This window comes from Tribolium madens, unplaced genomic scaffold (genome assembly GCF_015345945.1).
Source record: "Tribolium madens isolate multiple individuals breed KSU strain unplaced genomic scaffold, Tmad_KSU_1.1 Scaffold_2;HRSCAF=44;Tcas5.2_LGX, whole genome shotgun sequence".
Taxonomy (NCBI): Eukaryota; Metazoa; Arthropoda; class Insecta; order Coleoptera; family Tenebrionidae; genus Tribolium; species Tribolium madens.
In genome coordinates this window covers 3,770,994-3,788,045 of record NW_025400995.1, presented here as the reverse complement: position 1 = coordinate 3,788,045, position 17,052 = coordinate 3,770,994, and the positions used below count along the sequence as shown (strand labels likewise).

At 35.3% G+C, this 17,052-nt stretch overlaps 3 protein-coding genes across 12 annotated transcripts in view; 1 reads left to right on the top strand and 2 right to left on the bottom strand.

Moving 5' to 3' along the window:
* Positions 1–1,621: 1,621 nt before the first annotated feature.
* Positions 1,622–4,115, top strand: LOC123006329 (somatostatin receptor type 4). Its single transcript, XM_044400736.1, has 4 exons — positions 1,622–2,246; positions 2,300–2,534; positions 2,582–2,968; positions 3,050–4,115. The coding sequence occupies exons 2-4, from the start codon at positions 2,301–2,303 to the stop codon at positions 3,461–3,463; spliced, it is 1,035 nt and encodes a 344-aa protein (XP_044256671.1). The 5' UTR covers positions 1,622–2,246; position 2,300; the 3' UTR covers positions 3,464–4,115.
* Positions 3,632–4,996, bottom strand: LOC123006330 (calcium and integrin-binding family member 2). The gene is made up of 5 exons (XM_044400737.1): positions 4,855–4,996; positions 4,772–4,806; positions 4,605–4,725; positions 4,402–4,549; positions 3,632–4,351 (listed from the first exon to the last, which is right to left on the bottom strand). Exons 1-5 carry the CDS (start codon positions 4,903–4,905, stop codon positions 4,134–4,136), a joined length of 573 nt encoding a protein of 190 aa, XP_044256672.1. The 5' UTR covers positions 4,906–4,996; the 3' UTR covers positions 3,632–4,133.
* Positions 4,997–6,599: 1,603 nt separating this feature from the next.
* LOC123006539 (forkhead box protein P1-like) overlaps positions 6,600–17,052 on the bottom strand; it is a 47,886-nt gene continuing 37,433 nt past the window's right edge. For 3 of the 10 annotated variants that reach the window (XM_044401097.1, XM_044401090.1, XM_044401098.1), the window contains exons 4-16: positions 13,631–13,831; positions 13,430–13,573; positions 13,125–13,377; positions 12,426–12,506; positions 12,185–12,362; positions 11,484–11,836; positions 11,348–11,392; positions 11,187–11,263; positions 11,027–11,128; positions 9,552–9,724; positions 8,184–8,259; positions 8,014–8,129; positions 6,600–7,962 (exon numbers count right to left, since the gene is read on the bottom strand). In XM_044401097.1, coding sequence (XP_044257032.1) covers positions 7,743–7,962; positions 8,014–8,129; positions 8,184–8,259; positions 9,552–9,724; positions 11,027–11,128; positions 11,187–11,263; positions 11,348–11,392; positions 11,484–11,836; positions 12,185–12,362; positions 12,426–12,506; positions 13,125–13,377; positions 13,430–13,573; positions 13,631–13,831 — 2,019 coding nt within the window. In that variant the 3' untranslated portion in view covers positions 6,600–7,742. Of the gene's footprint in view, positions 7,963–8,013; positions 8,130–8,183; positions 9,725–10,121; positions 10,271–11,026; positions 11,129–11,186; positions 11,264–11,347; positions 11,393–11,483; positions 11,837–12,184; positions 12,363–12,425; positions 12,507–13,124; positions 13,378–13,429; positions 13,574–13,630; positions 13,832–16,770; positions 16,852–17,052 lie in introns of those variants that run through there. The other 7 variants (XM_044401099.1, XM_044401093.1, XM_044401095.1 and 4 more) reach the window with 7 other exon arrangements.

Below are 17,052 nucleotides of genomic sequence, written 5' to 3'. Positions count from 1 at the left end.
GTGGTTGACCAAGGTATATACCAAGGTCGCCCAGTTAGTAGGGAGTCGCATGTCTAAACCGAAAACTCGAAGAATTAGCCGGACTCCTGGCTGCCGAGTGCTGAGACTGCGCTGCATTCCACGCGTAGGCGATTACTCGCACGAAATCAGGATGGTGGATTGTAGTTATTTGATGATAAAATTATTGCAAACTTTGGTGTAAATTCCATGGTTTTTGACAAAATTTAGAAAAAGAAAACCACAAAACCAACGTTTTCATATTTTTCTATGAAATAAGAGACATTACTAATTCATTTCAAGACACGTTGCTGAGGTTTTTTCCGTTTGTATTCATTAAGAAGCAAGAAATTTAAGCTGTGAAAAGCAACTTCAATAAATCTCTAGAATCAGAATATCCAGAATCTACACAATTTTATGAAAAAAATTAAACTTTATTTAGTGTCCGCCATTGCTTAGAAACAGTATCTAGACGCTAATTCAGTTTTGTTAAGAATTATGTAGCGCTAATAATTTCTATGTCTTCAACTGTGTAGCCTACATACATTTGATAAAACAACGTTTTATAGTCAATAGTCAAGCATTAAGATTGAACAATGCAATAAAAACAACCCTGAATTAAAAAATTCCACTAATGCTAATGCTTTAGTTTACTTAAATTGATTATATCTAAATTTGAACTTGATCTTAAGAAAAATTTGGTTTTTATAGTTCTTATAGGTATTAAGTACGTTTTTTTTTTGGCTCAGTAATTGCAATGAAAATGATTTTAATTAATTTCATAATCTAGCACAAGCAACAATTTTGCTGTTTTACTGTAAGAATATACTACTATTTTAGTGGAATAATTTATTCAGAAATCAAGAAAATCGTCAAATATAAAATATCGAACTAAGAGCGAAAATTTTGTTTGATACTAAGGGTTCTTTGGTGACGTTTTTCTAATGATAAAATATCTTCATGCTCGTCGCACACACAAAGTTTTAGGAAAAAAATTCAAGTTGCATTTCCTTTATACAAATTAAATTTACAGTAATAATTTATAAAGAAATTATGTCTTTAGTTTCACCAATGAAATTAGGATGCTGTTAAAAACAAAAAAGACAATTGTAAGTGTTTCTCCACTTGAGGCCAAGTGTAGAAAGAAATGCTACTCATTTGCACTTTAGCTCACAAAAGTAACTCTTTACATTAATTTAATTAATTAATTAAAGTTTAAATCGAACAATTTTGCAAATACAAAATACTTCTGTGAATCCTGACTGCGTCAACAAAGACACAATAATTGATTTTGTAAAAAATATTACAAATAGCAACAAAACAATATATGAATTACTGAATTTGAACAAATATTCAAAAAATCTCATCTATTTTTAATCTAAAATAATTATCTACTGCACTGAATTTTCAACGATTTTTGTTTTTGTATCTTTTTTAACCATAATAACATGCAAACTCACTTGCATATCTACTTTTCAGCCGACTCCTACAGGATGGAGAGAAAAAAGTTTTCAAATAAAATACTTGGTTTTTTGCGTACTATAGTGTTTTATTCTTTCAGTTATTTCTGGACACATGTATACTATTTTTATCGGAATGAAATTGGTTATTTCATTTATTTTAATTAAATTATTTATTTTTATAATAGGTATAACTTGAAATTAAGACATTTCTTGTTTTTTAGAAATTCATTTTTTAAGTGAACGTTTGGTGCATAATTAGAAGAAATGGATTTGTTTTTTTAGAAATTTAGGTTCTGAGAAGTAAAAAGGGTAAAAATTTAAGAGGGGTTTTTCGTCGCTCCTTGTGCAAATTCTTTCTGTTCGTGTCTTTTTACGAGAAGAATACATGAAACTTAACCTCTTTATTAAAGATCTTGAAACACATTATTAATATTAAAAATCATTCGATAGTAGACTTTTCACACTTCGTTAGAGTGCTAATCGAAAAAATATGTAATATATGTAAATCTCCAAATAAACGCACACATTGTCGAGTATGGGTAGCAGGATAATTTGAAAAAAAGCGTCAATGTATATCATCGCTTTTCACGAAGCTTAACGAACGTTTACGATTGGAAAGGGAGAGACGGATGTTGGGGGCGGCAGTGTGGCAGTATGGGGTTGCAGCTTCAGGTGGGTGTTGCCCTGTCGTTGCTACCTAGCACATGTAATCCTAGCTTTGTCCAGACCTTCAACAATTAAGATTTTGGTATTTTCCAAAATGAAAAAGAACGAGTGACATATACGGTAGAAAAAATGTATGTATATTATGTCTTTCATTCGAGTAGTTATGATTTTAGAATGGATTATTTAATAACAATATATGGATGCATGTTTTTGGTGGGTGTTCTCGGCAATGGGACCCTTTGTCTGACACTGTGTTGCGGTCCCGGAGCCAAAACTCGAAGTCCCTTGCTTTTTGGTCTAATTTTTGCGGACCTCCTAGTATGTTGTTTAAGTGGTCCTGTCACTGCGGCTCTTTATGTCCTTTCAAACTGGACCCAAACTTGGAAATACATTGCTCTATTTATCCAGGTATTACTGTAATGAAGGGACCACAACAATTATTATTATTCCCCTAGGCCTGGCCTGTTTCTGCTAGCACTTTATTGATGATGGCTATATCTGTCGACCGTTATCTCACGATAAAAAGTTACAGGCCAGCTGGGCAAATTGCTCGGAGAAGACACTTGCTTAACACTGCGGTTATTATCACCTGGATCTCTGCTGCAATTTTATCTGGTACACAATTTATTTGTAAACATCCATGGCGGAAAAGCTTAGTTATCACCCATGTGTTATTGGTGTATGTTATGCCAGCTTGTGCGGTTCTCATAAGTCACTTAGGAGTGCACGCTAAGCTCACTGCAATTTCCCTGACTGCTCGCGCCAAACATGGCGAACTACCCTTACCAATGCCCCTCTTAAGGAGACCAACCCACGTTATCATTGTTGCAGGAATTTCCAAGGTACCACCATTTTGCGTTTTCCACTCTGATTTTACCCTCACTTTGAATTTAATTTTCGCCACTATTTAATACCTTTTTCAGCACGGTAGAGACAGACTCCAGACGACCGAAACAAGTGTTGAGAATATTTCCCAGCCGCCCACAAGCACTCTTCGCAGTCGTCGTCGTCTGGCGAATTCTTTATTATGGGTGGCGATTGTTTTCGCAGTATGTTGGTTTCCTTATATAGTGTGCCAATTTTGTGGAGAATTAGGAACGTCTCCTTCTACAACGGTTCAACGGTATAGCTTACTTCTTGGCCATACTCATTCGGCGTTTAGTCCAATTCTGTATTGGACACTAAACCATCAATGGCCTCAACGACCATGTCGCTTTCGGCTTCCTGTTCTTTACAGAAGCGCTTCATCAACGAATGAGGCTGCTCTTGGTCCATTTCATCCTAGACTGGTACGTCCGCCACCGATCCGTCGAAGATCCTCACATTATCTTTACTAATGACTGTCTGTGATTACTGGGCCTCGCTGATGTAACTACCTCACGATTCACGATATCTACTATTTCTTATTTTTAACATAACTTCATTATCATCATTACAATTAATGTTGTTACTGATAGCGTTTAAGGATATGGTATATATGTAAAGAAAAGACAATTTCATAAATATATTTTTTTATTTATAATAAACATCCGGGCATGTTCTATACGTATATACCGTAATAAATAATTGTTGTTCATTGTTTTATTGCTGTTGTGTTGATCATTGTTCAAGTGGAACGTGAAGAAGAATGAATGTAGCCGACTTGACAAAACATTTATTCAATATCATCGACTGGTACTTTATATAATTATCTATAAGTAACTGACAAATATAAAAAATCAAAAATGTTACACGTAGTGGGCAAACTGTGAGTTTTATTCTTCATAAATGTTCAATACAATAATTATCAAAGAAATCTTAATACAATGTAGCTGTGAATCTAATAAAACTAGTTTTCTATTTGCTATTTCGTTACTTGGTGACTTGCCGACAATCACTTCGTAAGTGTTATACGTGCCTTTTGTTCTTCATATTGCTGTTATATTCTTATATTTCTCCCCCTGGTTGTAAATATAAATTGTAATTTTAAACATAAATAAATTTTATTGTTTCTGATTATTGATTTAGCTATATCCGTATATGAAAAGTGGAGAGAAAATCGGGTGCGCGAGTAATCACATGTTCGAACTCCATAAAAGATAATTTTCCATCCCCGTCAACATCTGCTTCTTCTATAACCTTTTCAATAATTTGTTGCCGATCTTCGGGTGTTAATTCCTGATGCATGAGCAGAATTAACGTGTTATCTAAATCGTCGGCGCCGATATATTGGTCATTATCGAAATCTATAAAATTATAAAATAAAATCGCTATAATATATACCGGTTTTTACAACCATATATACTGAACGCATAAAAAACCTTTATGTCCCTTGGAGCTTGCTCGCTGAACACTGAAAGCAAGTCTAAAATGTCTTCGAAAGATAAATTTCCTTTCCCGTCGCGAGAGAACACTTCACAAATGCGTTTTTTAAAAGGATTTTCCTAAAAATTCTTATTTTAATGTCTGACTGGTCTTCAAATGTTTATTTCTTTTTACCCGCAGTTCGGGTAATTTTTCAACAATATCTTCCAGTGGTATTTTAATCGTGACTTGCTCATTCTGGCGCATACGTTTTGGGATTAAATCGGGGCGAATGTTTCGAAATTTTTTGTGAACTCTTAAAAAATATTAAGTTAAATAAATTAACACAACATTTAAAATACCTTAAAATTTCTTTCCTCGTAAAGAAAGTGCAGTCCTTGGGGCATAAACTAGAATTTAATCATAATAACAAATTTGGCATTACCTGGTAATTTTCTAATTGTTGTTCCGAAAATGTCAATAATTTATTTCCCATAATGGTTTAGAAAACACGAACCATCACTGATAAAAGCTGTGCTACAAACTAAATTCCAAGGGTGGTCAGATATGGAGCTATTGAAGGTGTGGTTGAGTCATTTATTAAATGAAATTAATATTGATCCAGAACAGTTTTTGCAACTGTTTCTTGAGAAATAAATCCATTTTAACATAATATAAAAACAAGTCTTAATTAAGAGTAGGTAATTAGACTGATTGCGGTATAGACTAATTGCTTATTCAAACAAATATGATGTAATAATTCTAAAGTTACAAATCTGAACTAAAATAAGCCAAATACAAAATTATAATTTAGTAATACATAGCATAGATCACTTCTATATGGGCCTGTTCAGGACGAAACTTAAAATTCTAAAGATTCTTCTTTGTTTTCAAGCAATGTAAAATACAATTTCAGGAAAATAGAAAAATGTTTACGGTTTTACCCTGTTTTTAAAGAATATTAAAAAATATAAAATGTCAAAGCATTTAATAAGACAGATAATTATTTAATTTGATTGAAATAATAATATTTTATATACATACTGGGACCTCTTTGAGAATCTAATATTACTTATTTTTGAATTTTTTAAAATAGCCAAGTCGTAAACTTTTTGCAAAAAAACTAATACAGTTTACTTTTATTTTCTTGTAAAAAACAATTGACTACAGTATTTCGCGTTTAGATGACGCTGTAAACACGTTATAGTTTGGTTTTAACTCCTACTAAAATGTAATACTTTATTATTCTAATATAACCCACCGCGCATAGAGGACACTTATTGTTTTCTAGCAATAAAATTTGTCTCTACAGGAATCTTTCACGATATACAGAGGCTTTATCACGCTTTATAGTACTAGCAAGAGTTAAAACCAAACTATCATTTGTTTACAGCGCCATCTAAGCACGAAACACTATAGTCAATTAATTTTTTATGACAAGACAAAGTAAACTGTAATAGTGTTTTTTTTTATGCAAAGAGTTTGTAACTTAACTATTTATAGAAATTCTAAAATAAGTAATATTGAATTTACATAGAGAGCGCGGTATGTATGTATATGAAAAATCATTTCAATCAAATTTAATATTTATTTGTATTTGTAGTGATATTACTAGATAGCGCTTTGTTTTTGGTCCATGGGTTTTTATTAGTCTTTGGCAATTTCTTAATAGAATAACAAATACCTATCCCTCTTTTTATATGTTTGTTTTTTGTGTAATTTACCGTGGCACCTGACCTTGAAATACGCAAATAATTTATACTACAAATGTTGCTTTGCTATCAATTAGTAATGTAAATCTGACTTTAGAAGAGAAGTTTTTTTATTGATTTGATTATAACTTAATTGATCTGCGCATCTCAAGGGTCACGATGACGTAGAGTGTTGACGCTTGTTTTTAATTAGTTGTTTCATTCATGAAAAGGTAAATCAATAAGACATTTTTACGAACATTTTATTAAATAAGTTAATTGATTGTTTAAATGCAAATTGTCTTATGTTTAAGACTGAGCAATGCACATGCGTAATAACTAATATTTATATAATTATGCATGTAGGTATGGAATTTTTTACTAATATATAAGAATTTACAAAAATTAAGTGACACTGTTAAATCACCCCTCCTTTTCTCATTTTACGGCGTGAACTTACCTCAACTATTTCTTACTTAATGAAAGTGAAACGACAAAAAACCTTATTGCTTGTTTTATTGTAAATAATGTTAATTATTTGTAACAAATGAAAAAAAAGAAAGATACAGTACCTACAGTTTACACAATTATCGAGAGTTGAGTAGAAAATACCCCGACAGGAGAGCTCGATCCACCTTTTATAAAAATGGGGGGAGCGGTAATGCCAATAAAACTAGTAGATATGATATGTAGGCATTGCTACTTGTAAGGCTGATAGGGCCGATAGACAGGAATTTTCCGCCAAAATTTCGGCGATATTTACACTCAACCAACTTATATTGTAGCAAATAAATCATCTTCCATGCAATGGCCACGTTTAATACTTATCTATAATTTTTATTTATAATTATAATAGTTAATCAATCTGAACTAAGGTACTATCACATGAACGCGAATGTATTTGGCAAAGTTCGTATTAATTAAAGTATAATTGTAATAAATAATCAATGTGAGAATTATTTGGCGAATTAAAATGACCGAAATTAGCTAATGTATGTATATAGGAAAACGTCTCTACTACTTTTTTACACTGATATATGATTTACTTTAGATAATGATATGGAATAAATTTCCCTTCGTTTAAAGATAGAATATAATAGCACGAATGCTTAACGATAAATAATTTACAATATTGCTTATTTTACATCACTATATGAGCGCAACGATATTTTTCTAACACAAATAATACGAACACGTCAGTGCGGTTGGCTTTACCTACTAGTTCGGTTTTTTCCCTGTTTTGTGGCGCACACATAGCAACTGATATGCTAAAATAAACTGATCGTACGGTTGGTAACAGTTCATCTGTTCGTAAAAATTAGGCAACGCCGAGTCCACCAAGTAACAAAGAACCCTGTATTAATAATAAAAAAATCAAATGAGATATCCTATACGCATACTGATTATACAACATCCGACAACCTTTAGGTACTAAACAATTAACAGTACGTAAACACACTCCCATTCGCAGATTCAACAGTTCTATATTTATACACAAATGTACAAAATCCAACAATGTTCATCCTTCACTCGATGAGATATGCTGCTACTTCATCCTAAACGAAATTCAATTTTTCTAATTGGGAATTTAAATGAGCACAGATTTGAAGTTGTCCTGATGAATTCTCGAACACTGCGCGCACTACGCGTCCAGTACGTTTGTGTCGTTATGTTCGGAACCAATTGTCAGATCTTCAGCCATGGTATCTCTCTGCGAGTGCTCTTGCTCTATCTCGTCGTATTCCGAATGAATCTCGCGCTTGATTATATGATGCATCTGTTCCTGCTCTCGCGTTACGTGGTGCTCCTGATTCATCATGCTCTCCTGCTTGATGTGTAGACCTCCGTTCATTGGAGGAGACCTACACATACATATTCATGCGTTCGCATTTATTTTAATAATTGGAAAATACCTCATATGCGTGTCGTGTACTGGGGATTCGGAGCTGTCTCTGGGTCTGCTAGGCAACGACGAGGCCCCCGTTATAAACGATAAATTGTTATCTTCCATTAACGATGCCTGCATAAACTGTTCACAATTATTAAGAGAAAATTGCAAAAAATTCAAAAATTATTAATATACCTGCACGTTCGCCGACAGATGGTCACCGTACAGGGTCGGACTGTGATTTAATGTCGGGCTTTTCGAAGTTGCGCCCCTAAATACACAAACTCGTAAATATTTTTGCACACAATAAACAAATTTACACAAATAATAAGAAGAAAATACTAAACACTAAGATAGAAATATGACGAATAAGCAAAAATTGTAAACACATACCATGGCGATTCTACTGACTTCCTGGGATCAATGAGCGATCTTTGCAAAAATTCAAAATAATACATGCATTTAAGCAATTTTGATCCTTATTAGTTTAGAATTTCAGTTAAGGCGTTCCTGTATGATTTTAGTTACCTCAATTAATGAAGCCTCCATGGGAAGGGTAGCTGACTGAGTTACCAAAATTTTAATAAAAAGATTTAAAAAATGTCATACAGGAACTATTGAAACATCGTGCAAGATTGAAAAAAACATTTATAACAGTATGAGATAAAAAAGATACAAAATTATTAAAAATTTCTTATATACCTTTATTCAAATACTTATCTCTTAATGTTCCATCAGCCTCTGGTAGAGTCATATATATTATAGGTATTTCACATTCATTCAAAACATCTAAATGCAGTTACAAGTACATACATACACCATTTTAATATAATTATAATAAACAAAAAAATTCATAATTAATGGCAAAAATGCTATACGTATGTACGTTAGGCGTTATCCAAACATTCTATAAGCCGGCTCAACTAAGTAGATTTTTCCTAGAGCTTAAGTTACTTGACAGCCGCTTGAATAGTATTTCGTGCACATGACGGAAATGCTCAAAGGAAAGGTACTGTGCATGTATATCATTTTATGCGACTTTTTAATTTGTGGAATTTTGCGAATTGCTAATGATATACAACAGAACTCTGACGGTTGTATTCTGCTGTTTTTTATATGTCACGATTTTTTCTATTACGTTTTTGTTAATAGGAAAGGGCTATCATGCAGTTCTTAAAGCGGAAGCATTGCAGGATCTAATTTGTGTGTGTGAGGTATGTTTTTTCTTTCTCTGTGTGTGTGTCTTGCTTCGGAACTCTACTAGCTATGAAAAAAATAAAAATAAAAATAAAAATGCGCATTGAACTAAGACTTAAAGCTGAGCAGTCATAGTTTGTAGCTTCTGCTGATCGTCCAACAACATGTATGTATGTGTGAGAGAGAAGAAGATAGAATGTTGTTTGGGTGATCAGCAGAAAGAAGAGCTAAAGTCAAGCAGATAGAGCAGCAGAGTGGAGCAAAGCAGAGCCGAATAGAGCAGAGCGGAGCCGAGCAGAGCCGAGCAGACAGCAGCACACGCACGGCACGACGCGCTTGGCGCATCGCGTTCAGAATGGTGCTTACTGTGCGCAGTGGGGTGGAGTGGGTGATGGGGTTGGGTCATATTTCCGCGGCCGACCACGCGACAGGTGGCGGCGCTTCACGAATTCAGCATCATCCACCATCCAGAATGACCCAAAGTCGTCTTCGTAGCGCACAAAACACTTGTGGAGTGAGAGATTGGTGCGTATCGCGTTCTATACACCCAGACCCAAGAAAGAGAAAGATAACAATCAAGTAAGGTTAAGGTTAGTCAATGGCGACACCTGATGCGAATACCTTCCGGTCTCCTGCTGTTAGTAGCCCAAGCCTGCGGCTTCACATGCTGTTACTGAACCGGCCCACACAATCACACTACCACCCTTTCCATACATACCATACAAGCTATACACTTTGTTAACTTGTGTATATGTCTATCTACATACGCACGCATACACACAGTATATGTTACATAGATAATAAATTGTAAATATGTAAATATATAATTAAAAAGATAAAAAGTTTTAAAAGAGATTAGAAAAAGATATATAAAAAACCACAAAACACACAATGTACAAATGGAAAAATTCAAAATGGTGGGCCTCGGTGACGTACCCGACGACTGGTTGGGTTAACGGGCCCGATGAACATCTCTGCGGCCTTCTCTTGTAGAATTCCACCTCGTCCACTGTCCATACGGCACCCTTTACGTTCTCCACGCGCATGAAACATTTGTGGAGAGACAGGTTGTGGCGCACTGCGTTCTAACAACAAATCAAATAGCGCCAAATAAACAACGCGACCTAGCACAACTCGGCAAACTTGAGACCGGAGAAAACTGAAAGGGCCTACACAACTTAAATTACATCGCAAAAGTTAACCTTAAGCACTAATGTCTTAACTTTTACGAGGCAATTTACTTAGCAACCCGTGCAAGTCAAAATTTTACTCATAAATTATTTTCAAGATAGGACATTTCTGTTCGCACCATTCACTCATAAAGCAATCATTTATTCAAAACATTTAACTTACCTTAGAGTAGCAGACGGAAGAATCAAGTTACCGCAATAAAACAAAATTTTTAAAAATGTCACTATCTTGGTGTTTTTTTTTTACTAAATGATAGATTCTTGCCCGGTCGCTTATTGTTAGACACTTACGTTTTACAACCGTGAACTGATAAAATTGCCGAATGTGAAACAGATATATAAAAATAAATTTGTTAAGAAAATAATAAAAACAAGTTTTCTATAGAATGTTAATAACAAACATGCAAGCTGTAAGCATTTTCAATATCCTGAAACTGATTTGTACACACAAAAATACTTTCCAAAAAAATACATACGACTTCATTTTAGCTTGAGATAAAGTTTAATTAAATTTAAATATCATTATTTTAGTTAATAATTGAGAAAGTCATTGTTACAAAAAATAATTATTGATGTATAAGTTTAAGCCTTAAGCAAGGCGCTTTCATTGTTAACTATACATTGTTAAAGAAGTTCAAAAAAATATAATACCTTCCAAGTCGCTGCATTTCTTCTAAAGTAACAGAAAGTGTTCTGGAACCAGTTGTAAATTTCATTTAGAGTCAATTGTTTATCCGGGGATTCTATAATTGACTAAAATATGCTTGCGATTAAAACATGTCTTCCAGGTGATTATTTAATTTTTTGTTACCTGGCGTATTAATGAAGCATAAGTAAATGGAGGTCGCACATCAGCATTTTTATAAAATTCCCTGTTCCTTTGTATTTCTATAAAATAAAATAGAAATATTTATTTGTATTTAATTGACGCTAAGATGGATAAATGAGAGAGAATGGTTTAAAAAAAAATACCTTGTTGGACATCAAGCCCTGCCCTCTCGAGCATGTACGGAAGACCTATCATTGCAGCATGTGTAGAAATAACGTAGATACTTAGTAATTAAAGAACGAGAATAATACACAAAAACAGAAGCGACGAATATATTACCTCCTGCTAACGAAAGTGCTGATTTATCATTTAGCCGCCTTCGTATTGGACCGGCGACATTGGCAGCAGGAGAATGTAGCACAGGAGATCGAACTGCGGACACCATGGGACCTATTGATACTGACGGTTGAGATAACGATGTGTTTACGGCCATTTTTGTAGGTGTTACAACTGAACCATCTTTATGAGGTTCAGGAGAACTTAATTGTTTTGACAAATGAAGATGGTGCATCATGGCTTGCAAACGGTCACGTTCTTTTTGCAGCTGGAGTTCCAGTTGCGAAACTACTTGCATTTGAACACGAGCTTGAGCGGTTGATCGGTCGTCTAACGTATGTTCCGTATTTAAATGCCTGAAAATTAGCCACCAGATACTCTCCCATTGCAAAACCAACTGCGAGGCAATATTAATTCTGTTATATATTTAGCATTTTATCTACGAGGTGATTAATATGTAAAAGAAAGGGGATAAAGTAAACCGCCAAATTACAATATTTTGTCGTCCCGCGACAAAAGAACGGCGACCTGGAATAAATTAGAAGCGGCATCGGAGTTTAAAAACTCTAATTACGCTATGTTTAATTAATATGCAAGGCGTTTGATCGTAACAGCGTTGGATTTAAATGTTAATACTCCGACATGACGTTATAACTTTCTTAGTCGCGGTGTATAGAAATGTCGTTTTTCAAATTTTCACTTACTTTATAAATGCTTGGAGGTCTTCACAAATAATTTCGCAGCCTGGCCATTTGCAGACACCGTGGCCATACAAATGATGGACTCGATCCGGCGTTGTAGTCCGTTCTAATTTATCTTCTAAAGGTGCTTCATCTCTGCTGGGACGATTTGACGCCACTCCCAACAATCCTGGTGAACCGTCTAATACAATAATGCAGTAATAAAAGAAAATAAAATTAAGTAAACACAATTATGGATGCTCACCATTTAGTTCGGATTTTGAATTAGTAATGTGTGGTTCGTTCAATTCCTTCCAAGGACTCAGGACTTCTCGCGAATTAAGACCTGGATGGAAATGTTAAATTACCGCCAATTATCTTTGCAGTGTTAAAAATAAAGGACGGCTTCACGTGCGTTTAAAATCGATTGGACGTCGAACGGGTTCCAGCTTGGTGAACAAAGAGGGTTGATGATGGGAATGGGAAAAGCAGGAAGGATGGGCAAGTGCCAATAGTTTTAACCGCACGTGAAATCCGTTGTAGCAGCCACACGTTTGCCTCCAGAAAATTCATTTCGTCGGTCAACGGTGACAAAAGAAACCTTTATCAATTGCAATTAATTATTGTGTGGCATTGCCCAATTTAAAGGTTCGATTACTTAACGAGGATAAATGGACAGGCGGGATTAGGAAATACATACCTTGCTGGAACTCGCCAACTGTCCAATCTTCTTGACGATTCGCAAATTTCATTCAATTTGACAAAAATATTTTATCGCATGCATTACTTTACTATGTATTCAATTCTATTTTTTTTATTTCATAGTGATTTATATTATTATTATTATAGAAATCAACTTCAATACTATAGAAATGATCAGTGATTTTGAAAATAAAAGTGACTGGCGGGTTCTACTCGATGTGACAATCACTGAAGACGTCTTCGAGCATTTTCGGATTCATACCTTGTCCTTGAGCAAGCATGAGAGGCTGCATACCCATGCCTTGATGCACAACGTATTGTCTTTGCATGAGTTGAAGTTGCTGTATAAGTTGCTGTTGTTGAAGAGCGAGTTGTTGCAACGAACCGGAAGCTTTCTTTTTATCCGTACTTTGAAGGATATGTGTTTGTTGAATGAGATTCAATTGGAGTTGCTCTTGCAACTGTTGCATTGTTTGTTCAATTTGTTTCTTTCCTAATTCTGCTAATTGATGTTGCTACACATACATAATTGTAGCGAGTTGATAATTATTACAAGTTTAAAATTACCTGATGTTGTTGCTGTTGTAATAATGAATGTTGTTTCATTAAGGTTTGTAATTGAGTGGGATTTAGTACGTGTTGTTGAAGTAACTGTTGCATATGATGAAGGTTGGATGTTGAAGACATTATATGTGGACCTGCAGTCTGCGACTGCAATTGGCATGGTTGAAAATTTGTTTGAAAAATTACACTTTGTGATTTTTGTACCTGGGTGGCAGGTGGTACGGTGGCACTAAGACTTTTCTGCGAGTCCGTTGAAGGTGGAGAAGAGTGGTCTTGCACTCTATGATCAGAATTTGGACTGCTGCTTCCATTACCTTTAACGTCTCTTTCTTGTTCCCAACTTCGCTCCAGTTCTAATTGTTGATGTTGTTGTTGTTCCTTGAGAACTTTTTCTAAGGAGGCAGCCTGTTGTGATTTAAGATCATATATTTATGCAGAAATATGCAAAAAATCTTTTGGAAAAGATATTCAAATTCATACAAAGATCAAGAGAAGCGAAAATGTGCATGTTTTGGTAGTAAAGTTTGAAAGCGGCTCGTGCATGTGATAAATGTGATTGATTTCACGAGCGCGGGATGGCTACGAACGGCCGCATTAGGACCTCGGAAGCCATGTGTCTTGGAGCAATGGTCCGGTTATAATACCTGTACACCTTTCTTAAATATATGGTCTCTACTTGATAAAGTAATCCAGATGTTGCAGTCTCCCATCTTTCGCATTTTTAAAATAGGTATAAACGATCGAATTTTCCAGTCTTTAGTTAAATTAAATAATGAGATGAATTAAAACAAAAGAAGACAATTTTTGGTTAAAATGAAACAAACAGATCAATTGCATGTACGTATAGATAAAAGAGCACAATAATGGAACAGGAAGAAAGTTGGGCGTAACGAAATAAAAAGAAGAGAATAATTGAGAAAATCTGCACAATAAAATGTGCAGGGCTGAACGCATTGTTTGTTGTAATGGTAATTGAAAGATGTGCCTGAAAAAAATGAGCGTCAGAGGCAATCGGCAAATATCTAAATCACTTCAAATTAAGACTTTATAGAAGGATATCGTTAACAAGGAGGGAAGGATCAGGGTCGGCAACATGCACAGTTAAACTATTCTGTCTTGCAGACTATTGTCTAGGAACGCGGGCTGACTGTTAATATAATAAGCGTCCCTCTCCGACTTAGATTACAAACAGAGGGTCTCCTGTTCTGTTTTCTCCGTATTAATGATTCAATATCAATTAGCGGTATACTGAATTATATAAACTCAATCTTGAAGGAAAGAAAAACTCGACTTATGAAAATTCGATGCGTTGCCAACAAATTTGTAACTTGTGTTAAAATTTCAATAACACGCCTGATTATTGATGAAAAAATTATAAACACAAAAATTTCTCATGCACCCTAATTAAAAACGTAAATTTAAATGTTTTATTACACACGTAACTAAATTAGGAGAAAATTGCTTTCTCGGCATACTAAAACCATTGGTATTCACTACGAAACGTCGTGCAAAAACTCCGAAAAAACTCCTTACCCCTGATCACATATTTCATATGCAGAGGGCTGTTTTGCTTGCTAGAGCAATATTATTTCCATATTTTTCACATAATGCGCCTCTGTATATGGGTTTTATTTCATGTGACATCATGGTAATGCATTTTAACGTCTTATCATTCATTGCGGCATCTTCGCAACTCTTTAGAACGACCTCCGGTAAATATTTGTTAAGGGTCGGCAGATCTCGAATTTATAACAGAGCTCTGTTGGTATATGTGTTGAGTATAGGTGAAACTAAATCAGTTTTCTATTCTGCCGTAATTTACATCCGCGATGGCGGTTCGTCAACATCGTTTCATACATTCAAATAAAAAACCTCGGAAGAAACATAAAACATCGAGTAAGGGTGAAAGAACAATGAAATTAGAAGACAGAGAGGCAAAATAAAAAACTTCATCCGAATAATTCTCCGAAGAAAAATACAGTTGAGTAAATATCTGTATCTGTGATGAGCGAAGAGACGGGATATTTACACGGCGAGCCACCGTTAGCAATTTAAATATAAAAGACTGAAGCAAATCAGTTCACGCCATGTTGCCGACGCAATAATGAAACGGGTAAGAAGACGGAAAGCGCGATGGAAATGGAAAATACGGTTTCCGATCGGACAGACGCCATATTATCCAATAAAACAAGCTTACTGCGTATATATCCTTTGACAAATGTACAATTTTAAAGGAGGCCAGGATACAGAACATAATTTACAGCAGTCCATTCTCAATAACGCCCATGACTGCTGAATTTCACACTTTACGAGACCGGCGGTGTACTTAACAGTGCCTCTAATTTATGAGCGTCCAGCAAAACTGTCGATGCACCATATGCCCGCCTGCCACCGACAGCCGTCATTTGTAACTCCTCGGTCCTCACTTATAGTCCTCATTGCTCAAAATTCCCCGGCCACTAAACAAGGACTGCTAAATATTAATAACTCCCTATTACCTTACTCTTACTGGATTTGACCAATTTATTAATTGCAAGCAGTTAGCCCTACTCGCTTGCATTCACTTCTCACCCCTGCCCTGCAAATTTATCCTCCCCTAACACATCAACTTATATGAGTGTGTGGACTAGACTTCCAGCACTGCCCTATTTTTTCCACTTTCCAATACATCAGAATCATTTTTATTCAAATTAAAATCTACATGTATTGTGTGTCGTGTAAATAAAAAGTGTAACATTGAGAAGAAAAATGCGTTTTTATTGCTATTATAATTTGTAAATTTCAAAGTGAAAAAATCAAAGAAAATTTCTTTCCCTTTTTACGATGAAATAAAGCGTTTGTGAGCCGAGAACGAGACCGCACACAACGCGGAACTGAATGAAAATGGGAAATTGGGGCGATGTTTATATGTTGTGTTGTGTTGTGATGCCATACACAGTATACAACAGAGTACAAGTTTTCTGTGAGGGTTGGTCGTGGATTCAGTTCAGCGCCGGCTGTCGACCTGCTAGCGTCGACGCTTCGTTCCGCCGCCGACGGATCGAGCGCTCCGCTATATCCACATATTTTCACTTATTAAATATAAATTTCATCAAAAACCTCTCTATATACTCAAAATATTTTAATTTTATAACATCACATTTGTTTCAATAAATAAACAAAGTTAATTATTTGATATTTCAATTTTTCGTCTAGATTTCGTAATTGAGAAAAGAGGAGAAAACAATGTCAAGATCCGGTTTGAGACCACATTATTAGTTATCTTTGCGCGATCGATCAATAAAGAAACGAGAGGGCGCCGATAAAGCATATGGTGGGTATGTGGTGGTATGTAGGGTATGTACCTGGGCAAAAGAAGCCAGCATGCGAGTCTCGCAGTACTTCATAAATGTTGGTGTGTGTAAACACAGCACTCACAGCACAACACCTAAACACAACTAAACACATAAACGGTAACAGGGTCTATTAATTATTTCTTTTTCGCTAGAAAGAACAAGAGTTAGTTGTGTTGTTGCGCAAAAAGGGTCATTGAAGTCGCCGAGATGCCAGGACGATTCGTAGGCGGGCCGCGCGTCTCCGATGCGCCGCTGCAGTTTGTGTTGTTTGTATGTGTGTATATCTATAGC